Source organism: Epinephelus moara, chromosome 8 (assembly GCF_006386435.1).
Source record: "Epinephelus moara isolate mb chromosome 8, YSFRI_EMoa_1.0, whole genome shotgun sequence".
Taxonomy (NCBI): Eukaryota; Metazoa; Chordata; class Actinopteri; order Perciformes; family Serranidae; genus Epinephelus; species Epinephelus moara.
In genome coordinates this window covers 31,204,790-31,218,853 of record NC_065513.1, presented here as the reverse complement: position 1 = coordinate 31,218,853, position 14,064 = coordinate 31,204,790, and the positions used below count along the sequence as shown (strand labels likewise).

At 40.9% G+C, this 14,064-nt stretch overlaps 2 protein-coding genes across 2 annotated transcripts in view; one reads left to right on the top strand and one right to left on the bottom strand.

Moving 5' to 3' along the window:
• zgc:63587 (uncharacterized protein LOC393431 homolog) overlaps positions 1-939 on the bottom strand; it is a 35,931-nt gene extending 34,992 nt beyond the window's left edge. The window contains exon 1 of the mRNA XM_050051124.1: positions 825-939. The gene's annotated coding sequence lies outside the window, so the exon portion shown is untranslated. The remainder of the gene's footprint in view (positions 1-824) is intronic.
• A 1,856-nt stretch (positions 940-2,795) lies between these two features.
• cldn5a (claudin 5a) lies at positions 2,796-4,562 on the top strand. The gene has a single exon (XM_050051525.1). The coding sequence runs from the start codon at positions 3,043-3,045 to the stop codon at positions 3,688-3,690; it is 648 nt and encodes a 215-aa protein (XP_049907482.1). The 5' UTR covers positions 2,796-3,042; the 3' UTR covers positions 3,691-4,562.
• The last annotated feature ends 9,502 nt before the right edge of the window (positions 4,563-14,064 follow it).

Sequence of the window (14,064 nt, the reverse complement as noted above, 5' to 3'; positions counted from 1 at the left end):
CAGACACATAATGAGACTGTGTTATTGTTTCCCACTGTTATTGTGAAGTTGTCTAAACATTTAATTTATTTTGCGAAAATGCGCCTCTACAATCAAAGGTCAAGAATTAATCGGATGTTAGAGAGGGATTTCAGAGTTCAGGAATGTTATACAAGAGGTATTTACGGGAAATTTGTGGAAGTCAATGCTGTGAATGGCACGTCAGATGCAGATTTTATATGGTGCTGATTTAGGATAATGTAAGCCAACTGAAGTGTAGAGTTTTCCTGCAGTTATCAAGAATGAATTGGGACAATGGGACAATAAATGAGTTCAAAAGCACTAAAAAAAAGCACTGGGCTCGCATTGTTGTTCTGAAAATCTGAAGAGGAGGAAATATTTACTTGGACATTTGTATCAACTAATTGGGGAGAATATAAATCAATGCTTCAGTCAGTGGATAGTGGAGACTGAAACGTGTGTGAAGGCCTCTTTAACAGTTGATGTCCACCACACCCAGTCTGACAGACACTGAGTTTACCAAACATCAACTGACACAACGACATTACAGTTTGTATATACGCAGTTATATACCGTTGCCCTTTAAACTGAGATTTCCTCTTCAAAACTCGTTTAATGAACCGAATATAAGGGTAAAGCAGCTCTGAAACTTTGTTAACGTTACATGCCAAACTTTAGCAAGCAACAGTTGTTACCGCGGATGGTGTCATGTTGCCAGCAAGGCTTCAACTAACTCTCCGCCGTCTTCTTCCCCCTGCTCCGTCTCATTCAAAAAGTTTACAAAAAACAAAAAAAGGACAACAAACCACTGAGCAGCTTCTTACCTGCGCGTAATTGGTAATTATTATTAATCAACAGGAGCTTCTTGCCTCTTGCCGCTGTCCCAGCCCAGGAAGGGAAACCCGGAAACCGTCCTCTTGCGTCCGCCCTCGTCCCTGAAGCTTTTCATGAGCAACGGCTGTCCTTCTGCGCCACTGACGCCATTACGGCTCAACGGTAGGGACAGCTGACCTGTGAGACGTAATTTCTTTTTAGATCCAACATGGCTGCCAAAGTGTTACAGTTTCTTTAACGATTCGCTCAGTAACGGCTTTCTCTCCCTGTTGCCTCATAATATCATGGAAAATGTTTAATGTAAGCTTACTGTTTAACTAGGCCTATTTCATATTCTATAACTTGTCATTTTAAACAAACGCCAGCTGCCACAACTCCACATTTTATTGATTAGGCTATAGGCCAAATTATGTTTTATTATATTTCTAAATACACTAAAAAATTACGATAAAAATGTGTTCATTAACCATTTAAATAGGCACTCTTTGGGCCCTGGTATTTCCATATTTCCATTTTACACCCTTTTGTTCTGCTGTACTACTTTCAGAGGATAATGTTTATTCTACTACATTTATTTAACAGTCTCTCATTACTTAATAAATTAAGATTTTGTTTACAAAGCACAGCCTATAGCCTAATGCGTTTTTAAAATGTTTTTTTTAATAGAATGTAGGTGGGTATAAAGCCACAAAATAGTTTATAAAGCATTTTAAATAAATTATAATTAGAATGTAAAAATGTAATAACTATTTTAATGTAAGATTTTTTTACTTTAAGCAAAGTATTTTTACATTGTGATAGTGTCACTATGAGTAAAAACTTCTTCCAGTCCCAAATATATCTCATAAAAAGCATGTCCTGGAGTAAACTTATAGGCTGTGTGAACTTTATCTAAAATAAATAAATAAATAGGCCTCTATTAAAAAAACATTAAGGGCACTTGACAGGATGTAAATTTGAACAAATGTATTGTATGCCTTACAAATAAGGGAACTGACAAGCCATTAGCCCACATTTCATAAATTATTCTTTACTGTGGGTGGTGTATAACCTTCCACCCAATCCAAAGAATAGAAACATAAAAACAAACAAACAAACAAACAAAAAACCACAGGCTACATAAGAACATGTTAGAAATAGGATACATTTTAAATAATACACAATGATAATAGCCTACTAATAATAATAACAACACACTTCTACTACTAATAATAATAGTCTAATAATGATAATAATAATGACAATATTAATAATAATAATAATAATAATCAGAACGACAGCAATTATCAATCCATAAGTAGAAATCAACATAAAAGTCAAAAGCAGTCTGACTTCAAGAGTGACAACGATTATTTTGGATAATCTAAAAGATTTCCTGAATTTACTGCGTGATGGTAAATTGTTCCAATCAAAGTGCGCTTCAAAACGTTTTACATATTTCAATAGAAACGGGAAAGGAAACAGAAAGGCAGAGGATCGTGATGACTTATTAAATACCATGGGGTAATGCTGTAAGTACTTAAAATTAAAGTGAATGTATTTATAACTATTCTGCACTAAATCTGTTATTTTCCTTCTTCTTTTCTGGCATTATAAGACAGCCAATTAGGAGCCTCGCGCATTCAGAATGGGTGTGAAATAGCCATTTTAGGCTACATGTAAACCGCAGACAAGTGGCATAAGCCTCCATGTCTGAAAAATCAATAACAAGTTCAGTGATTCACCCAACCACTGCATTTCAGCTGCTCCATACCCTTAAAACCACCCCCCGTGCGCCTTCACCCCCTCTGCTGCCCCCTCTATTCATTGTAAATAACTGTTCAAACGCACAATGCGCTCTGGACCGCTTTATTCAGCCTCACAACTTCCCTGCGTTTTCATTGGTCCCCTGAGGATGCGGCAACGTCTGATTGGAGGAAAGTTTCTCCTCGAGTTTATACACCCCCACCCCGCAGATATTCGTGGTCCGGTGCTACTGCGATTCCAGTTGTTTTCACATCCCCTCACTAACAAAGAGACTGAGAGCTGCTGTCTCTTACATCTTCGAGTAAATGCGTCGAGTGATGCGCAGCTAACGACTGACGCTCCTGTACTTTGAGGCGACATCGAAGAGATAAAGAGCTGAAATACACCTTGCACTCAAGAGGAGAAATTAGGGGAGAGTTTTGAAAACTTTCAGACAGACTTGATTGAACCTAAAAAGCGAAAATGGTGTCGGCCGGACTGGAGATAATGGGACTATCGCTGTGCGTAATTGGCTCGCTCCTGGTGATGGTTTCGTGCGGGCTGCCCATGTGGAAGGTGACGGCTTTCATCGAAGCCAACATCGTGGTGGCTCAGACAATCTGGGACGGCTTGTGGATGTCGTGTGTGGTGCAGAGTACGGGCCAGATGCAGTGCAAGGTGCACGACTCCGTCCTCGCCCTCACCCACGACCTGCAGGCGGCCAGAGCCCTCACCATCATCTCCTCTGTGATGGGCGTGCTGGGGCTCATGGTTGTGATCGCCGGGGCGCAGTGCACCAACTGTATCCGCGCTGAGTACGTCAAAGCCCGCGTGGTGAACGCCGGAGGAGTCATCTACATCATCAGTGGTCTGTTCGTGCTGGTGCCTCTCTGCTGGATGGCCAACAGCATCATATCGGACTTTTACAACCCGCAGGTGCCCGCATCCAAGAAGAGGGAGATCGGCGCTGCGCTCTACATCGGCTGGGCTGCCTCAGCGCTGCTGCTGATCGGAGGAGCGCTGCTGTGTTGCTCCTGTCCCTCCAGCGGGAACTCTGGATACTCGGTAAAATACGCACCGACAAAGAGAGCCACGCCGAACGGGGACTATGACAAGAGGAATTATGTGTAGCTTTCTGGCTCATAGCAGGCGGTGCGTAAAATTGACCCGCAGCTTTTGAAAAACTGTTTTTGACGGACTTTATATTTGCACCTGCAGTTTTGTTTTTTTAATCTGAACTTTGAAAATCAATGGAAGCACATTTGCTGTTTTTACACTGACCATTCAATATGCTCGGACCACAAATTCACAAATCCTTTTTGTATGTACAGGAGATAAAGAAAGACTATCAACTACAAAGCTCACGACAAAAAGGAGTATCTTTGTTAGGTACCTGCTATTGTAAGTCTTCGAAATTATTAGTATTTTGACTTGTTTACCGCTGTAACCGAAAGTTTTTCTTTTCTAGAGGAACTCTTGCCATCAAATATATACAGTTTTTATATTTGCCTTGATGTGCTTTATCAGCACAAACTTGTACAGTAATTGAGAATGATTGCACTCCCACACATTCAAAGACCCATTTCCTTTAGTGGAACTACGCCGGCATGTTTGAGGACTCCAACAATGTCCAGTAAAGACCGAATAAAAAAAGTGCACACATGTTAAAGCCTCAATAAATCTCGGGCAGGCTTTTGTGTAGTTCACGAGTTGACTGCGGCGGCTTTGAAGTCTGAGTCTAATTTTGGACCTGTAGATTCCGGAGAGCCTGGGGTCTGTATGTCACCACATGAAATGTTTATGTTACAGTCCGTTATTCGGTTGGGCTGAGCACCTGCAACGTTTTTGCATCATTGTCACTGCAGGAAGTCTTTTCTTTTCCAAACATTAGGAATAAACTTTGTTTTCTGTTGTTTTGTTGATGTAATGATTCATTATTCGTGTATATGAAGATGCAATATTGTGTCATTTTATTAAGATTAAACTGAATATATTGTCTGAAATCTTAGCGTGTGTTCTTAAACAAAACAACTGATGGTGTGCGGAGGCAGGAGAGCTCTCCACGGCTGTGCGTAAAATGCATGCCGTTCCCACCGTGAATCCATAAACCCCCACGGCGGGAGAAAGTATTTTGGTTAGCCATAGAAATCCAGATGACAATGCCCATTCAGCTAGAGTGGGGCTCTGCTGTTCAACTCACAATACTGCACAACCCCCACCCCCACCACCACTACCCCGCCTTTCAGACCACCCCCGCCCCTCCTCGTCCTCAGTCAATGAAAGGCGTTCAAATTAGAGCTATGGAGAAGTTGCTGGAATCGTCTTCCCGCAAGTCACTCCATTCATCCGTCGTCACAGCCCCATCTCCCTCCACCAGGGCGGTGCGAAGATAGATGGGCTTCACCACAAAAGATCACACACCATCACTTTGAAGCAATTAGTTTATCCACAGCTGCTTCATAGGCACCACATTTATCCATACACTGGGGATGATTTACAGTAATAAAGGTATTAAATATAGGCTTCAAGTATAGGCTGTTTAACTTGTGTGGCAACAATAGAAAAACAAAAGATATTTCAGTCTATGAGTAACAGTCCTCTGATTTAACATTGTGACTGGATTACAAAAGCTTATCCATACTTGTTTTGCAGCTTACTTAAGAATCTTAGCAGGTCATATGCCCTCTTAAAAGTTGAAAATATGGCTGTGTGGAAAGTCTGACTACAGTCAGGGGGGTTTGTGATTTGTGCCCTCCAAGAACAATAAAATCAATATTCAATCATTTTCATTCTACTGTAGTTAATTGTATTATTTACCAGAGAATATCCTCCACATTCACAACAAATACTTCTGCATAGTTTATACATGTGACTAGGGCTACATCAGGTTTAACAAAACAATCTAAGCAAACTTCTCATATAGCACAATCATTTTCCAGAGCTTTCAACCTTATCACACAGTCTCCATCAGTGGATAGACTTTGCTTGGTTGTAATGGAGACAGATCTGTTATGATTTCAGCACTTTTAGGACATTTAATGTGTTTTGGACTAATAGCTAAGTATCAAAGTTCCTTTCTGACCTTGGAAATAGTCATCTGACAAAACAATCTCAACTCAAGATCCGATACAAGTTTGTTGTAGTTGTGAAATTAAAATGATCAGACTCCATGCACTGATGACCACGTGATTTTTAATTAAAGGTCTGGAAAAAAGTGTGAGTGTGGCTCATTGTTTTGTCAAATTATAACATAATTATACCTTACATATGTAATACTTACAAGGTCAAGAATGATCTTTCAAGTAGAGCTGATACAGTGGGTCGATTAATCAACTTGTTGATCATGAGACAAGACAAGACAAGTGGTATATCACAGACATAATAAAGTACATACAACGAAAATAAAAACATACACTCAAAATGAAAACAGAGGATACAGCCTATGAAGTATTGCACGAGTCTTAAGAAAGATATAAATATATAGGCACCCACTAATGGCAATTGTTTTGTCAAATTACATCTTTCATATCTAATACTTCCAAGGTCACATGTACATACAATGAAAGTGAAGTTATACACTCAAAATGAAAACAGAGGATACATCCTATAAAGAACTGCACATGTACTGAGAAAGATATAAATACATAGGCACCCACTAATGGCAATGCTGGCAGCCAAAATCGGGCCAGTTTATTTGTCCCAATTCTGGGGCGTCATTCCTCTTAAGTCTCTGCTGAGTCGGGCAACTGGACACTGACCGTCTTATTTTGTCCAGCATGCCGGGTTTGGACCGATGCTGGGCCAGGTCCTTTTCTAAAACAGCCCAGTGATGGTGGTGTCAGCAGCCGGAATCGAGTCAGTTTACCAAGACTGTTAACTAACCTAGCTAGTAGGGCCATAACAGTACATGTATTTGTGTCAAACCGTTCGGTACGCGACTTTCGGTTCAGCACGACCCTGTACCGAATTATTGGGCGCAGGATATTATTTTATTTTATTTTGTTTTATTTTAATTCCGTTTTTGCGAGCCGAACCATTTAAAATATCTAGTTCCCCGACGGACATAATTGAGTGATGGACCGAGTCCGACCGTAAATCTCCGCTTTCACTTTGTGCAGCGCATTCTCGCATTTTGACAACATGGCAAGTGAGCCTGACGAACCTGAAGACCCACCCGCAAACCTTAAGTCCTCCGTTTGGGAACACTTTGGTTTCAGGGTAAAATACGAAGATGGAAATAAACAAGTGGACAAGACAAAAGCAGTGTGCCGACACTGCAGAACAGCGGTCGGGTATGTACTTGGAAACACGTCTAACATGCTAACGCATCTAAAGCGACACCACCCGAGTTTGAACGTTAACCGGCACGACTAGAAAAAGCAATCTGGTGCAAACTACGATATCGTCGTCGTTTAAAAAGAAAGAGCGTTTCCCTGACCATCGCGCTAAAGAAATAACCAACGCCATTGGAGTTGAGTAAAATTGTTTAAGCTGCACTTTAGATATAAGCATGTTTTGTTTACTGCACTTTAACAAAGTGGGAAAGCTAAGTAAGTTCCTAGTAAAACTGAATCTGAGCAGGCTTTAAAGCTGACCAGCTGCACTATACTTTTTATTTTAATTGAGTAAAACTGTTAAAGCAGAAATGTATATTTATATTTTTCATTCAAAAAATGTGTTAAAAAAACAGCAGGATTTTATTTTTCACTTTTATATTTCTATTTTCATTCAAACAATGTGAAAAAGCAGGATTTTATATATATTTGTTTCATTCAAAAATTGTGTAAAAAGAGTTAACTGCTGTGGTGGTATGTTTTAATAAGGTTACCAATAAGTAAAAGATATTTAATAGTTGTCTATTTTTTTCATTACTGTACCGAAAAAAAAAACCCCGTGACTTGTGCACCGAGGTACTGAACCGTGATTTTTGTGTACCGTTACACCCCTACTAGCTAGTCTTCAGTGCCACGAGATACACGCAAAAACGTACATTTACTTTACTTCTTTACCATGGGACAAACAAAACTCCACCACTGACCCAAAATAACCACATAATACACCTTAAAACACCCCAATTCATGGGAATTATTAACAAAAAATCCCAGGCTGAGAGGCAGCAGGACCAGCAGTCCCCACACCAGAGGCCTCTCTCCTCTGCTGCTGGCACAGGAGCTCTTAAGCACCTCCTCCAAGCCAGGTGCAATGCACCTAATTAAGTAAATCAGCACACCTGGGCAGATCTACAATGGAGGGAAAAAGGACAGCACCACAGAACACATACAGCCATAACAGGCCCAATTCTGGGGCATCATTCAAGTTGGGTGAGGACACCAACTGGATGCGGCCAGACTTATTTCTTTCGGTGTGCTGGGTTCAGGCCAATACTGGGCCAGGTTATTTTGGCTACCTGGGCATTGTAGCAATTGGAAGGAAGTCATAAAAAAAAACCTGTAATACATAATCCATAAAACAAAGCGTAATCGTGCTTGCTGGCAGATTTATGAGTCAGGATTAACCCTGTGTTCTTGATCAAAAAATTAATTAGCAGTAATTTATAACATTTTATAAAGAAAAAAGGGAAAAATGATCTGGCTCCAGCTTCTCAAATGTGAATATTTGCTGGTTTATCTCCTTTGATATTGAACTGATTATTGGGTTTTGGGCTATTGGACAAATATGTCAGCTTGGGCACTGATATCAGACATAAGCAAACAAAAAATCAACTCTTTGAGAAAATATTTGTTACTTGTATTCCCGGTTTCATGCTTGAGTATTATAATATAGCTTAAACACTATATTAAGATTTTGTTTAGGATTTAGGAGGATATAAGATTTTTGAACTCGTTAGATTGTTATAACTGGCCGGAATGACAAGATAAGGTAATGAATACTGTGATTTGTGATTTTGTCTGTACTGCCCAGCACTCGCAGTACAGCTGGCTACAGTAGGCGTTCCTATTTTGGGGTCTGTATGGGTTTTTCTACACAAAGACACTCCCTGTAAGGTCCAGTCTGGTCCGCCTCAGTGAGATGTTTTTGTGGGATTGTTAGTTCCACTCCTCTAGTCACCGCACAGAGGGTGACGAAGCGCAGGGCGTGTGTGTGTGTGTATGTGTGTGTGTGTGTGTGTGTGTGTGTGTGTGTGTGTGTTATAGACCAAGGGGTTAAGTGAGTGTATGTGTGTGTCGAAAGAGTTTTGTGTGTGTGTGGGGGGTGGCACCTTTAAAAAGGGCCCTCATTCCAATGAGGAGAGAGGCAAATAGGGCCAGCGACGTCACTCAATGGGCTCGCCATGGTAACCAGCCAGAACCTGCAGTTGCCTGGTTACAGGAGCCTATAATGTGGTGGTATGGATGAGCCTAATAAAAGGCCTGGCCAGCAGACATTCCTGCGAGCACGGACACACACACACACACACACACACACACACACATGGCCCACGCACAGCGGTCTAGAAGATGAAGGAGGGATTTACTTAAAGCCTGTAATGGTCACTGCAAAAAGAGCTGTGACAGCAGAAACACATTTGTTTCACTGTGTTTCTTTTTAAGAAGCAAAACGCTAAGTGTTGCGATAAATGTTGCAAATTAGAAACACAAACACTCACAACATGAGTATAAACAGGAGAAATCTGGTATCTTAAAAATGTCTTACTAAAATAGATGATGTAACACTACAGAGAGCCATTTTGACCTCTAAACTTGACCTCCCCCAGCCAGGCGGAGCGAGGGCCGCATGGTTAAGGTCATGTCAGAAGTCAGTCAGGTTACGTAGTGGTTTCAGATTTGTGCTGCAGCCAGTGAGTGGTGCGCATTTTTTGGGAGGTTGGGCAAGGTTGGAGGAGTTGTTTCTCATGACATGAACTCTGAACTCTGAATCTGGCCTCAGGTCAGGCGAGTTGAAAGTCACTTCCCTTGACTGACTAGGCATGATCTCATCGAAGGAGAATTCCCTGCATTTGATGGGGGGTCACAACCCTCAACCCCGAGCTCCACATGCCGGCAAATAAACGGCTTCACCATCAATTAAAGGGAAGTTTGCCAGTTTGAAGTTTTATTTTGATGTAATGAGACAGATTCTTCAGAGCAGCGATGAATGTAGCAGTGAGTCATGAGATAAAGCAGACCTGATTAATGTTATTGTTGATTGACTCAGACTTACATCAGAGCCAGCAGGTGCATACAGTCCTCAGACGTCCCAGCTGGACGGAGCTTACTCACAGATAGTAAAGCCAAGAGTCAGCAGGTGGTTAAACACGGAGGACAAATGTGGCATTGTACACAGAGATAAAGACCACATGAGCCATTTGTTTGGGAAACAATGTTAAAGGTAAGAGAATGAGATCAGAAAAAAAAAACCCAAAACACCACATTTCTTTTCCCCTGCATGTCCGCAAAGTTTACAGCTCGGTGACTCACAAGTTTTTGTCGCAGCTCAGTAGCACGACCAGGCTTCCTGTGCAGCGGACAGCGGAACAGGAAACAGGAAGGAACATGGAGGGTGTGGGAGAGGAGAAGGGGTGGGGTATGTGTGTGTGTGTGTGTGTGAAGTTTGGTGGTTAAAGCACTCCCAAAGAGAGAGAGAGAGAGACACACACACACACACACACACACACACACACACACACAAATGCATTTCGCTTTAACCTCAAAATTTAAAACTGAAATGGAAATGAAATTATCAATGCTCTTCTCAAAGCTAACCTCCACTGACAAAATCAGTCATTTTCCCTTGCTGAACACAGGAGCTGCTGGTCTACCACTGCCTGGATCAGTTTGTTTGTGTTATTGTGTGACTTTGGTGAATCCGGACTAACCTTTAAAAACACCAAAGTCACTCAATAACTTAAACAAACTGCAGAAAGTTTGGGTTAGTGTGTAAGAATTACGGAGATTTATTGGTCTAGCAGTGAGGACTGCAGATTGCAACCAGTTTATACAGTTAGGATTCCCTCAGTGTTGTTCAGGAGGAGGTTTTTAATGGAATTATCCGCAGGTCTCTTCCCCTCTGAAACAAATGCACCAGGTGATTTAAACTGGTAAAAACACTGAATAAAGCAGTTCCAAATTAAGATAATAGTGTTTTTCCGACACTCTCATCATAAAGGAGATGCTCACTTCATTGGCCAATCTAGAGCCAGTGTTTGGTTTGTCTGTTTTGGCCCACTGTAGAAATAGGGTGATGCAGCATGGTTGTGGCAAAAATTGAATATTTTAACACTTTAACGGTTTCCTCCAGTTTGTCTTGCTACTGAAGCTAACGTTAGCTAATGTGCTAAAAGTTAGCATTACAGCGAAATCCAATATTCCTCTGAATACCTCCCCAATTTCTGATGAGGTGGACATGATAACCCTTAAGACTCCTATGTGGCTTATAGTCCTGTGGTGGCGAGTCGTGTTTTGCTTCCAGCTAACAAACCAATGTCTCACTGACGTTGGCCCTAAAAGGGTCTATAAATAAAATTTGTTTTTTTTTAATATGGTGGTGCAACATGGCAATGTCCACAGGCGAGGACCTGCTCCCTCTGTGGATCTAAACAGCTCATTCTAAGGTGACAACACAACAATTCTCATTTTCAGGTGATTATACACTAAATTAAACATACTTCTCTTTTTTGGATTCTTCATTTACAGGAGACATACAAGATAAAGTTTTTTTTCTTGAATTCAATGTAACACAAGGTGAGTAATTGATATACAAATAGTCATTTTGCTGGTGAAGTATTCAACAAAGATCACTAGTATTAATATGGTTGTAGAATCGCACCCAAACAACCTTAACATAACCTCAATATTTAAAAAAAGTGCAGCCAAATATTTAATCTCACTTTCCCAAAACGACACAATATTCAAATATTGATGTGTAATTCGAGACAAGCCAACAACAGTTTAACAGCAACACATGAAGTGTTTTCTCAACAGAGAGATAAGTAGAGTGCACAGTGACGGTTTTATCTCCAAAATATGAGAGAGGAGAAGTCGAAAACAGGGAGTCTGAACTCCTTTCATGCCTGACTGAGTGAGATCATGTTTCCATACTGTATATCATCATGAGGAGGCGATTTTAAATAGATACTCACAAACTCACAAACGCACAAACGCGCACACACACACACACGCATGCACGCACACACACACACACACACACACACACACACACACACACACACACACACGCACGTAGGTAAGTTAGCACAGACAAAGAGGTGAATGACAGCCCTCTGCTGAGATGAAGAGGAGGGCTGGCAGCATGAGGAATGTCTGAGTTGCATTGGGAGACATTTCTGATTTGGCATGGTTAGCAAAATGTATGTGAACTCTACTAACACGGAGAACTGCAGCAGCTCACCACACCAGTGTTTACACACCCATTTTATTTTGGTGGCACAGGTGGTGTTGCTTTTAGCTTCGGCCTCTAGTAATTTGGACCCCCATATTAACATAGGATGCAGCAATCAGTCGCTAAGTAAACAAACAGCCTGTCTCAAACACACACACAAACAGGATCAGGATTTTTACGTGTACTAAGTGTATTGTTTCCACACTAATTGCACCTTACGGGAAAACTCTTGCTTATTATTCTCAGGACTGTTGGAGAAGTCAAAACACTCAAATCACATATATAACATAACAAACAAAGTGTTTTTTCTTTGTCTCTCTGAGCTCTTTTCTCTGTCTTTGTGCATGGGGCTGCAGTGTGTTTTCAAGAATGAAAGTTGTAGTGCATGTCATCCACTAAAGGAAGTCCAGCATGACCGAGCCACCTACCGCTGAGACTGAAAGAAAAGACACCCGACTGCAGAATAAAGCTGTTGTGTTTTCAGTCTGGCCTCCTTCAGATTTCATCCCTGGCATCCCTGTGTCTGTGTAAACTCAAGTGAATGAAATGCAAGCTGAGGTTTCTCCCCCTACTGTAAAAGGCAAATTGTGAAAAACATATTTACACATAAACATACTCCATCTTAAAGGGACAGTTCACCCTATATTCAAAATTACATTTTTTTCCTCTCACCTATAGAGCTATTTATCAGTCTAGACTGATCTAGTGTGAGATGCCAAGTGTTGGAGATATCAGCTGCTGAGATGTCTGCCTTCTCTTGAATATAATGAACCTAGATGGCACTCGCCAAACTAAGCAGTTTCATAAAGGAATTATTTTCTTTATACCGAACGACGCCTGCCAACCGTATCACCGGATCACTGAGCTGTAACGTCAGCTAGCTCAGAGGTGATAGGTGAGTTGCGGTAGATGCACTCTTCTTTCTGCGGCAACACATTCTCACTCCAACCTTGTCACATATTGATGTTTGGTCATGGACTTTCCACATCCAGATATGATGTAAAAGGTACCCTGGTTGTTGACGTTCTGGGTCACTGTGTTCAGCCTGTTACATGCATTGTCTTATTTCAAGAGACACTTCTGTTTTCACAGGAAATTTAACATTTACAGTAAATAAACGGATTACGTTGGCATAACACCACAAATTGATGTTTTTTTCCTTCAACAACTAACGCACATGGTTCGGTTTAGGCAACAAAAACACGGGGTTAGGTTTAGAAAAGAAGGACAGGGTTTGGATTTATAACCTTACATGAACACCGCTCTCCCCCAGGTGAAAGTCGGATGGACCCATCCACCATCACGTCCTAACTTGGACTTTCATTGCCTTAACTTTTGTTCGTGTTCTGCTGCGTTTCCCCTTGATGCCGCCAAGCACCATTAAACTATAACGGCAACTGGCCGTGTATCATGCCCACGTTAAAGGGTGGCTTTTTCGTCAGTGTCTGACGCCACAAGTCACTGCCCAAGCGCAGGATTTAAATGACTTTGGAGTGAGACCGGGTTGTCTGCACAGTGATATGGTTGGCAGGTCTCATTTGAGAACATTGGAACTTTATTATCATCTTGTTAAAGGACATTGGGACCTATTGATCGCAAATAGCTAGGAGAAATTGAAAATGCAAACAAAACAAAAGTTTGGGTCTCAGGAGGATTTATATTTTGTTTTAGATAAGCTATCCAGCTGAAGACTGTAGCTTCACATTTAACACACAAACTTGACAATGGTATCAATGCTCTTCTTAAAAACAGTAAATTAGCATGTTCCTTAAAATATCGAACTATTCCCGAAAATGTGCCATCACAGCCTGGCCACTAAACACTTACTTTCATTTTAATATTCTAATGGATTATTAGTGATCTGTAAGTAATTGATCTGACCTGTAAATCGTCAACTTAACTTGTATTTATAAAATCATATTTATGAAAGGTGGGTGAGAGGATGTTTGGTTAATTTGATGTTCGACACAGTATTTAAGCAGAAGAAGTCAGAGATTACACGTTTATCAAGAGTCTGTGGTCTGTGGTTTCTCAGCATTAGGCACAGAGCTGTGCAAACATTAATATGCAGTGCAGGTCACATAAAAATGAAATAAATCCTATAAAATATGGATGAATACTGATACTATACTATAGAATACTATATTATAGAGCACTAATACTATC